General features: G+C 37.7%; 1 protein-coding gene across 22 annotated transcripts in view; it reads left to right on the plus strand.

The window, feature by feature from the left end:
• Mapkap1 (MAPK associated protein 1) overlaps positions 1–17,131 on the plus strand; it is a 233,563-nt gene that overhangs the window by 62,021 nt on the left and 154,411 nt on the right. For 11 of the 22 annotated variants that reach the window (XM_021262054.2, XM_087183197.1, XM_087183196.1 and 8 more), the window contains one exon: positions 13,596–13,703. The exons of the other annotated variants lie outside the window; for them this stretch is intronic. In XM_021262054.2, the coding sequence (XP_021117713.1) occupies positions 13,596–13,703 (108 nt within the window). The remainder of the gene's footprint in view (positions 1–13,595; positions 13,704–17,131) is intronic. 22 annotated transcript variants of the gene reach the window in all.

Raw genomic sequence — 17,131 nt, forward strand, 5'->3', positions numbered from 1 at the left:
TCGATATTACATTAATGGTGCTAATAATTCTTTATCTAGTCTCTTAACATTAACAGTGATAGCAGAGGGACAGTTGTGTTGCAAAAATTCATTTTGCCATTTTGGGGTAAAATTGTGCTAATGTGGAGTTTTCTGTTTCACGTTTTTCAAGGACTCGTACTTCTAGAATAGATGAGTTGCCTACAGTTTGTAATTTTGAACCCTTATTATGCACTCATCTTTAATGAAAATAATTAACGTAAATGGGTTAATGAAGGTTGTCTTGGACCGTCCTGGTAGTTCATACATTAGACACCTGCCTTAGGAGGTTATGAGGTGATTAGTAAAATGTCTATTTTTCTCATGAAATCTATCCTTCTAAGGACACCCTGTGGAGGTCCATTGCCTTCTGATCTCTCCATTCACCTCTTAACCCCTTTTGGGAAAGCTAAATGCTTCCTGAATATTTTATTTCTTAATCAGAGCTCCACTTGAGTTTAGGCATATTCTTTTTTCTTTTTTTAGCAAAGGTGTATTCTTAAATTTAAGGATTGATATTTCCTGAACACCTATCCAGTTGATTATCTTGTAAAGAATGTGCATTTCTGTACATATTTAAGAAATTTCAAGGGGAGGGGCAAAATAAGACAGCACTGATGTAGAATTTCTTGCCCTTCACATTGTAAAGAGAGTAAAGTCAACAGCAGTTTCCATGTTGGCAAGACCAAATTGGTAACTTTTGGAGGGTAATTTGGCTGTATATTATATATATATATATATCAAAAAATTGAAAAATATATATGCCCTGTGATGCAGAAACTATACATCTAGAAGTATATTTTGAGTAACTAATCAGAAAATTGTATGAAAATATGACTTTTTACTATAAATATTGCTGAAACACTGAAAATAACCTAAATGACCAAGTAGTAGAGAATTAGTTAAATAAATTATGGCACAGTATTCACATAGTGAAAATTAAATAGTGATTAAAACAATGACATCAATGTCACTTCTTGGTATAGAAAGTTTTTTTCTTATTTTTTTGTTAGTATATTTTTGCAACACAGTAGATATATTCATCGTGTGGGAATTGGCACGTATGCATATTGCATCTTGATACTTTTTACTTCCCCTTTCTCCTTCCTCTCACCTCCCTCATCCTCAGTAGAAAGAGTTTTGTAATAAATAGATGAAAAGGTTATAAAATAGTATATTCATATAGAAAAAAGTATGAAATGATATGTGCAAAATATAGAGATTATCTTTGGACTTATTTAGCAATTTTTATCACGTCTTTTCCTAATGTGGTTGTATAGTGCTTCTTCAATTGTAACGATAATAATGAAACAGATGTTAAAATAGAAAGTTATAAGAAAAAGCTCACCTAGTTCTGTTTTTAGACAAAGATAAGCCAGATTTTTAAAACAACGAAAGGGTTGTATTAAAAGTATATGATATTCATATATGACATCTTAAACTGTTATATGAATTTTTCCCCAGATGTGACATTACCTACTCATTTGATTTCCTTTTTTTTTTTTTTTCCCCTCTCTTAGTCATAGAGTCAGAAAATTTTGAGTGGCTATTATGTCCAGAGCATAATACTAGGCACTAGGGGAAGGGGGAAAATGAGACTTCTGTCTTTAGGAATAACAGAGATAGTAGTGTCTTCTGTTCCATGAACACGTGCTATGTGCCAGGTAGCACACATTTAATCTAGACAACATGTAACTTACACTGTAATTCAATGATGTAAAACATTCTTATTCCTATGTTGGTACTGGATCTGGAGAGATTGAGCAACTTCCTCAAGGTCACATCCTGCTTTATGGTAGGGCCAGCTTTGAATCCACTTTATTGATTTTGGAGATCGTGCTATTTAAGAAGAACCACATGCATTGAAAGAAATATTTTTCAAATGCATATTATTTGCTTGTCAAATATGTTGAATGTTAGTAGGACATAAGAATCTCTAGTTTTCCTGATATATAACATAAGAAGAAATTAATAGTCCAAGCTTTTTCCAGTTTGGTTCTAGAAAAGTACTCAATTCCTGAGATCAGGGTTCTTTTACTTATTGTCATAGCTTTCTACGTGACTTTTCATGCATCATCTCACCCTTCAAGGCTGAAACCAGTCAGTAAAATGAGAATCAATTGATCATCAGAATTATTTAATCTTAGGATTAATATGAGACATTTAGAGACCCTTAAATATTTGGGTCCTTTAATGAATGTGGGAAGGGCAGATTATGCATTCATCAAACATTTATTGAAAGTATACCTTGCTTCTGGCAGAGATAGAATAAGAGGTCCCGGGGGTACATTATGAAAGGGTAGTCCCTGTCCTCAAAGAGCTGGCTCAGGGAGTCTGGTGAGATAAACAAAGAATGGATGATTTGGAAGAATAAAGGAGTTGAGCCTAGACTAAGGTCTAATAGGAGAAGTTAGTGAAGTCTTGAGCCCTGAGGAAGTTCTGGCTGTAATCTTTATGATTCAGTTTTTCAGTGACTGCCTCGAGGATTCCACCCCCACAGACTTGCCTGTGTTGTTTGTATTCCTCAGAAGAGGAATGAGCCTATGGCTGCCCTCTTCATCCACCTTCCAGGGAGCTGTCTATCTTTCCACAAAACGTAGACATTCTGACTCAGGCCTTGTGTATTAAAAAGCAGATGTCATATTCACTGCCATGTAAATTAAACTTCTTTCTTCTGGAAAATTCCTACTTGTCCTCTTAAAGAGCCAACTCAGATGTCACCTCTTCCATAACATTTCCTTGGCTCACCAGACAGTGGCTTCCTCTCTGTATTTCCATAGCACCTTTCCTGTATTTCTTAGGGTACAGATCTGGGGCCTGTGTCTCTCCCCACTTCTCTGTGTGCATAGTCCCCAGCGAACGGCTCAGCTGGCGTTGAGGGTGGGGGTTTAAACAATTCTAATGATAACAACAATAATAGCAGCTAGCATACATTGAGAATTTCTTATGTGCCAGGCATGATTCTGAGTGCTTTGCATGTATTGATTCATTTTCACAGCCCTGTGAGGAGGTGCTATAATCATCCCTAGGAAAGGTGAGGAAACTGAGGAACAGAGAGTCGTCATGTGAACCCTGGCACTACCGAGCTGGAGAGTGTTCTTACCCTGTGTGTTCTTACTTGATGTGTGGAGAGCTCCCAAAGGCCTGCCACTTATTATTGTGAGGTTAATTCTCAGCCAGTTCTTAAGTGGCTCCAACTCCCCAAAGGGCTCAGCCACAAAGGTGATGATCATTTCTTTTGCCCAGAGGTTTTCATAAAGTCTTTCTTGCCATTGGAGTATTTGTGGCTGACACTGTAGGAGACAGGTGCTGAGGGACAGAGTGCTGCTATTGTACTAATGATAATATTTTATGTGCTGCAGCCTTGAAGGGTACAGGCTCGGCCTTCTCAGGCCTGAGTGATTGAGGGACATGAATGAGAGTAAGCAGATTGCAGCCTCATCTTGGAAAGATTGGGATAATTTGTCCAGCCAGTATTTAGACTTGTATGACTAGAGGAAAGGATGTTGCCAGTAGAAAAAGCAGAAAAATATTTAAGTTGTTTTGTTTTGTTTTTGTAGTACTGAGATTGAACCTAGAGCCTTGCACATGCTCTGCCACTGAGCTACATCCCCAATCCTTTTTATTTTGTTTTTATCTTGAGACAGGGACTCAATAAGTTACCCAGCCTGGGCTCAAACTTACAATCCTCCTGCCTCAGCCTCCTGAGTAGCTGGGGTTATAGGTTTGTGCCACTGTCCCCAGTTTTAGAGTGTATTTTATATGTAAAACAAAGGCTCTTTCTATGAAATCAGTAATGTCCAGGTAATTATTCTGAAAAGAAGATTGTAAAGTGAATGAGAGTTAAGCTATGTAACTTTATTGGAATAGTTTCCTTTTTTATGCCTCTCGCAGTGTGTCCCTGATGTCAGCCACTGCTTCCTTCTCAGATTCTCCAGTCATTCCTTGATCCAGGACTTAAATGCCATTTATGTTAAAGAGGCAATTCCAGGTCGGTCTCCTGCCACTTGTGCTCTTACTCCACGTGTCCTGTGTAGTCCTGGCCAAATTAAACACCCCACTCCCCTCCCGAGGTGACGAAGCTAAACTTCACCCGACAGATCCCTTCACATTGGCACCCTTTGCCTGTGTCCTTTCCAGCTGTAATCTTACTATTGAGTTCAGCTCCGCCAGAATTTACCTACCCCCAACTTTCCAGCGGTGGGTAATCTACTTTAATAATCAATACATTGTTTCTCCTGTAAACTTCACTACAGCTCAGAGAGAGATTTTTATTCTTCATTCTAGATGAGGAAAACAAGAGACAGAGGAGAAGACACCACAACTGTAAACTGGCATGTTAGATGCACAATAATTCCCCCTTTCTCTGAAAATAAGACCTACCTGGAAAATAATCAGCCTCGAAAAACTAGAGATCAGAAATGCCAGCCCCAATCAGCCTATCTTTGCCTTTCCTGCCTTACAGAGTAGCCACCGGGCAAGAGAATAGTGATTATTTTCCACCTAGCTCTTATTTTCAGGGGAATGTGGTTATTGGTTGAGCAAGTGCTGAAAGCAGGCATTTAAGAAAGCTTGCACAGGGCTGGACCCTGCGTCATCTTGATTCCAAATCTGCATCTTGTCTCCCATTGTGGTCCCATTCTATTACCTGAAAGTTACGTTCCTGGACCACAGGTGATTTGTAGTCTTTTCACATTTCAGCCTTGGTATCTTTACCCTGTTTCCTCATTTTCCTCATAATTCAGAGCAAAATTCAACTTGAAAAGCATTTTGAAACTTGAACCACTTTTTATCTACGTCTTCCCTCTGTACCTTTGTATCATTTACATTATACTAGACACTGGTTTGTGATGTTTCTAATCAGATCAGGTATGTACATGTGTGTTTCTTAGTCAAACATGGGCCCCTTGGGCAAAGGATTAAGGATCAGATAGATTTGGGTCCTAGCTTTGCCACTCATCATAGGTAAATAAGAACTTAACTTCCTGTAGATTGGAAGTCTTTCTTTCTAGACTTGTTGGTAGTTGTGCAAATAATCTGAAGGATCATAGGTGAGAAAATGCTGCTGCAGACATTGGCACGTAAAAGGTGATCAGGGTGCATGCTGATTCATGTATCCTGGCCATTAATGCTTTTTTTTTTTAAGTTGTGGATGGCCTGGTGATAGTTACTAGATACAACTGTCCTGTGTTCAGTGTTTGGCTTAGGATTTTCACCTCAGGCATGATGAATCTTCTGGCACTATTCAATTGACTTTCCCAACCCTCCTGTTAGAGCATATGCAGTTAACTGGTATTACCCTTATAGAGTTCTTATGTGTATGTGAATTTTCAATGATCTTTGTTATTTAATTCACTTTTTATATCTTTGCCATAACTTCCCAATGTTTGTAATGATTTGTTTTGTTTTTTTTCTTTCTACTCACTTTAATATTTGTTCTCTACTGGACATCCCTTTCAAGATCTCTTCTGCCTACTCTATGCAGGAGACCTGCTATTGGACAGGTGTTTTCTGCCTTTGCTTGTTCCAGAGTTGTGTTTGTCTTTGAGCCGGTCCCTTTTTTCCCCGTTGTTCAGCAGCAGTTCCCTAGGGTTCCTTATGACACAAATTAGTGGAGAAGGAAGACTTGGGAGTAGGGATGGGGTCTCTGCCCGAGAGCTGTATGTCCTTTAGGGGAAGGCTCCTCAGAGCAGCAGCTGTTTCTACCACATGAGCCACAGCTGAGGTCCGCGGTCAGACATGGACTGGGCTGCTCTGCAGGGAGCCATATTAAAGTGGCTACAGACACGCCATCTAAGAACATTAGTTTAATTTGGTAAAAAACTTAGCAAGCCCCTACTTGCTAGGTGAAACAACTAGAAAGACATGAACAAACTCTCTCTGCTCTGAAGGAGCTTGCAAACTATAGGTACACAGACCACCATAAAGAAACATTGACAGTGCTTTGTATAAAGACTCAAAAATTTCATTTGTCTCCTTTTGAGCAACAGATGCTAAGTCATCTTTGCATCATTTAGCATAATTTAGTTATACTGTACGTGTAATTTTGCATTCTGCTTTTTCACCTTTGAATTTTTCTTATTTGTATTTAATTTGAGTAGTGATTAGATTACATTCCTTGGAGCAGTTATTCCACAGTTTAACTGCCCCTTTCATACTTAGGGCCGCCTCATAAACAGTCAGGGGAAGGCAATGGTAGGGAATGTAGCAGAGCAGTGATCTAAGTGCCAGTGCTGTGTAACAGCCAGTTCAGCCTGAGTGTACAGTGGAAGGCATCCTTTTTGGCTTTTCCATGGAGCTGCAGCTGGGGAACAAAGAAAAAGATGGTCTGGGAAATAGGAGAGCCCTGTGGTAGTTCATATCTAAGAGTTTTATTTAGTTTGAAAAGCACTGGGAAATTTAATTTTCTGAGAAAGGACTTGTTCCATTAATGATGTCTAAGGTGAGCTGGGGCCATTGTAAGCTTCTGGCTGTTGGTGTAAATAGACATTTAAGAACATCTGGTAAACCTGAGGGTAGAATTAGCAGATGTGAACTTCCTGGCTTTGTGGCAACAGTGGGCTTCATAGTAGGAAGGCTGGCATTTCCAGAGCATGCCACTGATTAAATGGAAAATGAGTAAGGATGAGGGTTGAGGAGAACGAATCCAACATTATTAGCTCTATATGTGGAATAATTAGAGACAGGATAACTATTCCATCCAGTTGACTGGGATGGAGTAAAGCAGAGGAGTAGCAGTCAAAAGATACGGATCTCAATCTCCAGTTCAGTCCTTTTGTTGCTGATAAATCTTTCTGATGAACCTGCTGAGAGGCTTGGTTTCCTCGCCTGAAAAAATGGGCATAGGAAGCTGTGCTCATTTTGAAGGTTAAATGGAAATGCCAGAGAAAGCTCTTTTAGAAACTACCTACTATTCCTCTACTGTATTGTTATAGAAGGCATTATCTTGTGAGACTTTGACTTTCTCTCCTCCTTCATCCAGCATGTCAGGATCATATTCCAGAGAGAAATTTAAACCATACCTAGCTTCACCAGTAATCCGTTTGCCCAAAGGAAATGGGCTGGTGGAGCTGTGTAGTATTCTTTTGCTAGTTAGGAAGTGAAATCATAATTGTTTCAGTGAGAATTTTCCCTCTTCCCCAACTTGTGAAAAGTGTATTCATATGTTTTATAAGACTCCCTTACAAGTCTAATTTGATGACAAGAATTGCCATCATTGCTAAATTTATTACATGTACACCTCTTTTCCCTGAGTGACTCATTATTGAGTCCTAGAAATGCAACTGTTTTTGTTTAGGAGGAGGTGGTGGTGAGGGAGAACTTGGGGATGATTTTTAAATAAGAGAACTTTGTATTATATTTATCTGTCTGGAGGCAATAAATCTGTTTCAGCAGATTAAATACAGACTTCTTTATAAAGCCCTGTTTTCTCAAACCTCTTATCAGCAGCACTTGGCAGTAATCACACCTACGGAAACTTGTAATTTTCCTCAAGGAGGTGACACTGACAGAATTAAAAATGAAGGAGCCCCCCTGAAAAGCAAGTTCATTACAAATTAACAGTGGTCTTAGCAAAGCAGTGGGCTAAGGCGTGTCAAATAGCGATATGGATAAAGAAACCCAGCATTTTAAACTGTCAGAGCTGGGAGCAGGGCTAGCCTGAGAACAAATTAATCACATATTGTCAAGGCAAAGTTGCATCAAATTAACACATCGGATTCCAGCATATTAATGTTAGAATGCTTTCACCTGATTATTACTGCAAACCATTGCCACTCTTTGAATGCAAAGATATAATTAAATTGCTAAATAGAAAGTGCATATAATATCTCCACATGCATTTAGGATGCAAGAGCTGAAAAGTGCACATCCTAGGAAGTGACAGATTCTATTTGTAGGGGGAAAACTTTACTTTTTTTCCCCTTTTATTTACTTGAGAGTACTAGAGTATGAAATTAGAAAAGTTAGTTATGTTATTCATATCCTATATAAGTTAGATGAAATACAGGTTTAATTTAACTGATTTGCTACACTGGCTATGAGTACATAATTACCTCTGCATTTTTCTGAAAGAGAAATGGGAAAATGTTGCACAATAGTCCTTTGCAACAAAATTGCCCATTACACATAATCCTGGCATGGATTCGTCATCAGGAAATGCTTTAGAGAAACTAGATTGGCTATTCTGACGACTGTCTTTTACATAAGGATTACTTTTCGGCTCTGCTTAACCTAGTATGTGTGTTTTATTATATTTTAAATGAGAAAAGCAGAAGCCCAGCTGTGATTGACCTTTTGATCAAGGAGACAGCCCAGCAGGACAAACCTGCTTTTTAGTAGTCTCTGCTTATCCCAGGTTATAGTTAGGCCAGGCCTGCTGACTTGCTTTCTTTATTATTCACATTCAGCCTTGCAGTCTCTTTTATTCACACTTAGGTTTGATTATTCTCCCTGTCCTCTACCAAGCTCTGTTGGTCCTGCAGGTTGTAATCTTCCATAAAACTCAGCCTCTTTCATGATGTCTCCTTCAGCAACCTACACATTCATAGACTTCCCTTTCCAGCTTTGGGAAAGAGCATTCTTGCATTTATAGATGCTCACATACCAGCTGAAGGGCTGGTGATCTTAAAAAGGAGAATGACTACTAGGAGCACCATGAGTTGCTTTAGAATTAAGCAGGGTAGAATAACCTTGTTTCTTTCTTGGATGGATTAGCTGGAGTACATTGGTTATGGTGTTCTGAATATCAGCAAACTGTCCAATTTTTTTTTTTTTGATACCGGGAATTGAACTCAGGGCCTTGCACTTGTGCAGCAGGCGGCGAAACCACTGAGCTAAATCCCCAGCCCTCGTCCAATTATTTTAGCAGAACCTTGCACAGAATTCTTATAGGCAAGTTGGAAAAATGTTTGAGACTACATTGTAGTTGAGTGGACTTGCACTTGGCTGAGTGACTAGGCACAGAGTGGTCATTAGTGCATTCATGTCCAGCTGGAGAGCTATCTGTTGTGCTAAACCGTAGGGCTCTGATGTTCATTGTTGTGTGGGACTTGAATGAGAACCTTGATAGGCTGGCCACATTTGTGGGAAGCACAAATCTGGGAAGAATAGCCTGCATGTAGCCAGAAGTGGTAGTACATGCCTGTAATTCCTGTATTCTGGGAGGCTGAGGCAGGAAGATTGCAAGTTTGTGGCCAGCCTGAGCAATGTGGTGAGACCCTGTCTGAAAATAAAAATGTAAGGGCCGGGGATTTAGCTCAGTGGTGCCCCCACCTGCCTCGGAAGTGCAAGGTCCTGAGTTCAATCCCTGATATCAAAATAAATAAATAAAAATTTAAAAATAAGGTGAAAGATTTATACAATCTGAAGAGAAACCAGAATATCAAACTAAAAAAATAAAAAGGGCTGGGGATGTAGCTCAGTGCAAACACCTTGAGTTCAACCCCTAGTAGTGTCAAAAAGGTGGGGAGGGTACTGTCATTTGTGTATGGGATAGTGGTAGAAAAAGAGAAAGGGAAAATAAAACTTAACCAGGTAGTAGATAAAAGAAAAAGTTTAGGATCATGTTTGGTTGTAAGCTTGGGGTGATTAAGCCCAGCCAGATAATTGGAAGAAAAATTCATTCATTTTTCAGATGCCCCTTTAGTGCTATATGTGCCATGAACCTGGCTAAATGCTGAGGATACAATGGGGAGTGAGCTAGGCATCTCCCTAATGTAGTGGGGTATGTAATCTTGGAGGAGATGGAGACTCATATAATACTGTGTAACAAATGCCATGAAAGGGAACATTTAGTAGGCTGAGTTCTTAGAAGAGGATGACTGGCCTGGACTGGGGACGTGAAGCGTCAGGGGTGACACTTTGATGAACCCTAAGCCAGGCCTTTAAAGATGGGAGGGGCTTGGTGAGGCAGGAGGTTTCCAGGCAGGGAAAACATTGATGCAAAAATGTGAAAAATGATGAAAAGAGAGAGATGGTGGTGAATTCTAGGGAAAAAAGTGGTGCAGTATGCCTAGAACACAGGATGAGGGTAGAAGATGCCAGAGAAAGGGCTTAATCCAAAAGTGTTTTGGCTTGCCCCTGGTAATTGTATTTGAAGACAGGAATTGACATCTTAAAATCTGAAAAAGCACACTGTAGCTGCAGTTAACAAATGGGAGGGGGCGAGCAGTGATACAGTCACATAGGGAATTCTTAGTCAAACTCTCTCAGAACTTTATTCCCATAACACTCACAAGGTCTACTCTCAAATAGGACAAAATCTCAAACTTTTATTTTGGTATAGGGTTAAGAAATTTGGTTTTGGGCCGAGGATGTAGCTCAGTGGTTCTGCCGCCTGCTTTGCCAAGCACAAGGTCCCGAGTTTGATCCCCAGTACCAAAAAACAAAAAACAAAAAAAAGAAATTTGGTTTTTAAGAGTCAGGTAAAGTGTGCTAGCTGAGCCTTACCAGTGTGTCCTGATTCTAGCAATTTTGTCCCTCTGTGCAAGTGAACTATCCCATCTCACTCCCTTCTGGTTTCACTGTTCCCATTTCTAAAATTGGGGAGATTAGATAGGGTCATCAATTTTTATGGTTCAGTATATGTATGTTTGAAGTGGGAAGGAATGTATTTTGAAAAAGCATATTAAATATTCTAATATGTTAGGAAACGAAAGATTAACTTTTACAGAAAAACTTCCAAAAAATAAAGCCTATAAAATTTGACAGGAACATGCAAAAAGGTATAAGGCATTTTAATAGCACACATCATCTTCAGGAGATGAAGTTTTATAGTCACCAGAAGGGGTCATGGGCTAAAGATGGTCATGAAACACTGCATTAGTTTCTGCTCCTATTCTAATTTTCTGTGTTTCTGTAATGATAAAAATTTCACAGAAGACTTCCATGGGATGAGCCTTACTTAATTTCTGTTTTTATATATGAATTAGACCTATCGTTTTTATTTGCTTTTGATTTTCTAAATTGAATCCTGACTCCACCACTTATAGCAACCATGGACAAATCACTTAATTTCTCTAAGGCTTTGTCTTCTTTTTTTTAAACCTGTAAAAGATATGTGATGATAATAGTACCTCCTTTATAATATTGTATCAAGAATTAGAAAAATTAAAATAAAGCTTTTGTATAGTGGCTGATAAATTATAAATGTTCTGTATGTGCTAGTTATTCTTCTTAGAAATTCAGAGATGAACATTAATCATGCATCTCCCTGATTTGACTTTGGTATGATGAGAGTTAGAGAAATCAGAAAATGAAATTAAACATATCCACTTCATTATTGGTAAATCAGGTTCAGATATATAGCCAAAATCAAGTTAGGATGTAGCCCTAATCAGACTTTCTTAATATTTTCTCCTTTTGAGTCCAGTCCAGCTTTGTCTGGTAGAACTTCCTATGAGGATAGAAGTGTTCTATATCCACATTGCCCAGTGTGATAGCCATTAGCCACATGTGTCAGTTAAGTACTTGAAGTGTAACTAATGCGACTATGGAATAGAGTTTTAAATATTATTTAAAGTGATTAAATTTAAATCATCAAATATGGCTGGCTTATGTCTACTATGTTGGATGTTGCAGGTCTAGGCATTGGCATGACTCACACAAGGAAAGATTGGATCAGCAGAGGAGACAGACTTACTAGAATTGCTTTCTCCTACCCTTTCCATGCCAGTAAAGAGATCAGAGAGCTAGAACCTCTCCAGACCTACTTCTAGAAGGCTGGTCAGGTCCTGATCCCAACAGGCTGAACACACAGAAATGGTTGATTAGCATGCACTTCTGAGAGAACAGGTTAGGCTAAAAAATAAGGGTGGGGACTACTCTTTCCAGTGTTCCTAGAAGGGTGGAAAGTCCTGTTTTATGACTAAAGGTAGGAAACCTGGGAATAGAAGAAATAGTTCATTTTACAATATAGTGAGTAAATGTGCATTCTTTTCAAAATCAAAATTAAACTTAGAATCATTAATAAGGACATATTTTACTTCATTCTAAACTTTAAATATGACCCCTTGTTCTTCTTGTGTACATTTGGATGATCCATGCATAGAGTATTTTTCAGACAGAACAAAAACAAAAACTTAAAACCTCAATTAAAATGTTTAGTGAGGGCCAGGGATTTAGCTCAGTGGTGCCGCCACCTGCCTCACAAGTGCAAGGTCCTGAGTTTGATCTCTGGTACCAAAAAAAAAAGTTTAGTGAGCCTCTGCCCAATCTTAATTCTTTTTTGAGATAATTCAGCCTTATCTTGTGGCCTTTGATAAGCTTATGGAAAGCTAGCTGTCTATATGCAGTTTTTTTCCCTCTTCATCTGCTTTTCATTGGTGTTAAATATGAGAATGAGTCCTAGGTGCGGTGTAGCTGTTTCTAGAAAGGGGAAAGTTGGTGTTTTGTTTGAAATTTTCCCAAAATAGCATATTGCTTATGGGTTAACAACGTGTACAGTGATTGGTATAGTTTCACAGTATGGGTTATCCTGTTGTATATGAGTAAGTAAATTACAAGTGACAGCATCTTGAAACCAAATCTTTCATTTTGAAATTTTCTTTAAAAAATTTTTTTTTAAATTACTACATGTTGGGCCAAGGATTTAGCTCAGTGGTTCTGCCACCTGCCTCTCAAGTGCAAGGGCCCAAGTTTGATCCCTGGCACTAAAAAAAAAAAATTACTACATGTTTGCAGTATGTAATGTTTATATTTCTTGTGTGGAGTTGGTACACATACATCACACATCTTAATTTCTTCTTTCATCTCTTTTTCCCTCCCCTTCCTCCCTACTCCTTCCATTTCTTGATCCTCCTTCCCCTTTGAGAAAGATACATCTCTCTACTTCCTATTATCTTTTATTTTGCTCTTTATTTATACTTTGGGTTTCGAATCCATGCAATATTTAAGCTTGTATATATGGCTTATTTCACTTAACATTATTGTCTCAAGATGCATCCAATTTTCTACAGAGGACTCAGGTTTTTCTTTATAGCAGAGTAGTACTCCACTGTGTGTAAATACCACATTTTCTTTATCCATTCATCTGTTAATGGACATATAGGCTGTTTCTAAGATTTAGCTATTATGAATTGTTCTGCTATAAATGTGGATATGTATATATCATTATAATATGATGTCTTTAACTCTTTCAGGAAGAGACCTAGAAGGGGAATACTTGGGAATACTAAGTGGAATTTCTAGTTTCAGTGTTTTGAGGACTCCCCACACTAATTTCCACAGTGGTTGTACTGGTTTACATTCCCACCAACAATGTAGAAGAGTCCCTTCTTCTCCACTTCCTCACTAGCATTTGTTATTATTTGATTTCTTGATCATGGCTGCTCTTACTGGAATGAGATGGAATCTCAGTGTTGTTTTAATTTGCATTGCTCTAATGCCCAGTGATGCTGAGCATGTTTCCATGTATTTATTGACTGTACTTCTGAGAAGTGTGTATTCATTTCAGTTCCCCATTTTTTGATTGTATCTTTTATTTTGGGGGGATCTAATTTTTTTAGTTCTATATATATTCTAGATTATGAGTCCTCTGTCTGAGGAGTGACTGGCAAATTTTTTTTCTTATTCTGTAGGTTGTCTTTTCCACTCAGTTGTTTCTTTTGCTGTACACAAGTCATCGTCGTTGTCGTCCCCCACCCTTTACAGGGGATCTAACTCAGGACCTTGATTTTGCGAGGCAGGTATGGAGCCACTGACCTAAATCCCCTGTCCCAGAAGCTTTTTAATTTGATATGATCCCATTTATTGATTCTTGATACTATTTCCTATGCAAGTGGGGTTCTGTTCAGAGAGTCCTTGCGTACAACTGTGACTTCCACGGTTTTACCTGTTTTGTCTTCTAGCAGGTTGTTTCTGTATTAACATTTAGTTCTTTGATCCATTTTGATTTTAGTTCAGTATATGGAGAGAGAGATACGGGTCTAGGTTCAATCTTCTGCATGTGGATACCTTTTTATCCTAACACCATTTACTAAAGAGGCTATCTTTTCTCCAGTCATTTTGGAATTTTCTTTAAGTTACAGTCACATATACAGTCTTCTTCACTTTTAAAAATAAATAATACTTATACTTCGAAACTTTTCAGTTGATACACTTTTTTTTAATCAAGTATATTCAGACTTTTAGTGACCTTAAAACCCCAAGTGTAGTTATGGGGTGTGAGCATTTTTTTAACGGCTATGTAATTTATATAGTAAGGATGTAGCATATCTAAAGTAGACTTCAATTAATTAGAAAAGGCTGTTTAATTTACATGTATAAAAATTTCAATTAAAGTGTCTTTGCTAAAATTTTATCTTCATTGTTCAAGGCCAGCCTGGACTACATAGTGAGTTCAAGGCTAGCTTGAGTGACATAGTGAGACTGTCTCTAAAAACAAAACAAGGGCCAGGGATTTAGCTCAGTGGTTCCACCGCCTGCCTCGTAAGCGCAGGGTCCCAAGTTTGATCCCCAGAACCAAAAAAAAAGCCACAATAAAATTTTATCTTCATTATATTTTATTTGGTTCAGTTGATTGAAACATCCTTGAAAGCTTTCTTTTTGTTGTTGTTGTTGCTGTTGTTTTTGTACTGGGGAATGAGTCCATTTGTGGCCTTGTATGTGCTAGACAAGTACTGTACCATTGAGCTACGTCTCCAGCTCTTGAAAGTAGTTGTCTTGGAATGATAAAGCATTAAGTATTTACTGTGTGTCAGACATTGTGCTATTTTATATACATGATCTCATTTAATCTTGACAACAACCTGTGAGATAGGTAATATTACTGGCTTACAGATATAGAAACTTTCCTGGACTCAGTTTTCTCTGCTTTATATTGAGGTTTATATTACCCACTTTAGTGTGTTAATGAAGATTACATAAGATAATACATGCCCATCTTGAGTGAGCACACAATAAATGATAGTGCTATTGTTGTTCTTATTTTTTCATGTTTTAAATAAGTAATGTGTTTTTATAGTTCAAAAATATAAAAAAAAATTAAGCAGTTAAAAGTCTTTTGGTCTCTCCTGTCCTGTTTAGCCAGTCTTTACTCACATCCATTTCACTAGTTTGTGTGTCTTCAAGTGTTCGTATGAAAATATGAATATATATTGAATATACATATATTCTTATTTTCCTCCCCCTTGATACAAAATGTACATACCTTGGGGGCAGGTGCTGCTGAGGTTGAACTCAAGGTCTTGTGCTTGCAAATAAGCACATCCTCTACCACTGACCTACATCCCTAGCCCCAAGTAGCGTATTTGTAATGCTGTCCTAGAGTTTGCTTATTTTTACTTAACAAAGTGACTGGAAAGTCTATACATGTTGGTGCCCAGAAAATTTTTCATTTCTTCGCATAGCTGCATAGTATTCCATTGATAAGGAGCATTACAATTTATTTAACCAGGTCCCTATTAGTTAAGATGAGTTATTTATAATCTTTTGCTATTACAAGTAATGCTGTAGTGAGTAACTTTGTACATATGGCATTTTGCACATGTACAATTGTCGGATAAATTCCAAGAAGCAGAATTACTGGGTCAAAGGGAATATGCATTTATAATTTTTGTAAGTATTGCCATATTGCCCTCCATAGGGATTGTGATACTCCTCCCAGCAAAGTGTGAGAGTGCCTATTTCTCCACAGCTTTGCCATAGAATTTATCAAACTCTTGGATTTTTGCCAGTCTAATAGATGGAAAATGAATCTGTGTAGTTTTAATTTGCATTTCTCTTATGAATGATGTTGGCCTTCTTTACATTTAAGAACCTCTACAGTTTTTTGAACTGCCCAGATGTGTTGGATTCTTGATCTTTTTCTTACTTTCTAGGTGTTCTTTATATATTATGAAGCTTAGTCAAGTTTATCTATGCCTTGACTTTGAACATGGATTTATTTTTGTTTGATTATGTACTATTTTTTAATACAATAAAATTTATAATTTTTTTCTCTACAGCTTTTAGATTTTAAATACATTACTGTGGACAGGGTTTTTCAAGTATCCGTCATAGTTCTTAAGTTTATTCGTAGGTATTCATAGTTGTTGCTATTGTACTAGGGTCTTATGTTCTTTTATGTTTCTGACTGTACAGCATGAAGCCTGCTGATTTTGGTGTGTTAATTTTGTATTCCTTTATATTGCCAAATTATCTGCAGTAGTTTTTCATTTGTTCTTTGAAGATTTCCCATGTGGTCTAAAGAAATATTGTTAATATGGAGTAATGTATAGCATAAATCAGTGGCTTTTTTTGCATCTTTTATTTCCATTTTTAAACTGTCTACTTTTTTTTTGTCTAGTGTGTTGTTGGCTGTTGATGCTACTAACACTGTCATACTTGGCACTGAGCTGAAAGTTGGCATTAAGTAAATGTTAGTCTTCAAGCTACAAAATGTAAATATCTCTTAAATGTCAGAGACTATTAAGACAAATTTTAATGAGTATACTGAGGAAGGGCATAGATGAAAATGTTTGAATTCTTCTAAGTGACCCTTTTCTTTAGTGCTTCTGCAAGCTTGTATTAAATATTTGTTGTTGCTTTTGCCATCATTGAAAAATATCATTTCAGGTATGTATTTTGAGTGACTCGGGCTTTTCTGCCTTTGAAATCATTTTGTATCCTTTTCATTTACTCTGAAAAAATATTCATGCTTACAATACATCAAAAGATGGTATCTCTGTGTTCTGCCTGCAATAATCTTAAATTTTTGTTAAATGGAGACCAACATTTAAATTACCATCTGGCATCAGTTTAAGGTTTTCCAGAACTTCAACTAAACTTAGAAGGGGTTTTGGATTTTTCTTTTCCTCCCAACTTATTTTCCTTGATTCATATCAGTCCCATAATAGATTAGTTCTAACATCCAGCCTTTTGCCTTAAGACTGTTTTTGATTTGTAAACTAGAGAGGGCATGAAGAACTTGAAGGGAGAGAGAGAGTATAAAGAGAAATTGTTAAGGGTGTTGGTAGCACTTACTGCATTGCTCCCTCCTTAAGTCCTTATAGGACATGGTCAGTTGCTTGGGTGTAGTGGGGTATTTTTTTCCTCCCTGCAAAGTTGGAAGGGTTGTGAGGCTTCTCATTCATCACTCAAGTAAGGAAATGGGTTCACTTGTAAATATTTTTGT

Source organism: Heterocephalus glaber, unplaced genomic scaffold (genome assembly GCF_053883595.1).
Source record: "Heterocephalus glaber isolate CG9 unplaced genomic scaffold, H.glaber_assembly_v1.0 deba00001479, whole genome shotgun sequence".
NCBI lineage: Eukaryota > Metazoa > Chordata > Mammalia > Rodentia > Bathyergidae > Heterocephalus > Heterocephalus glaber.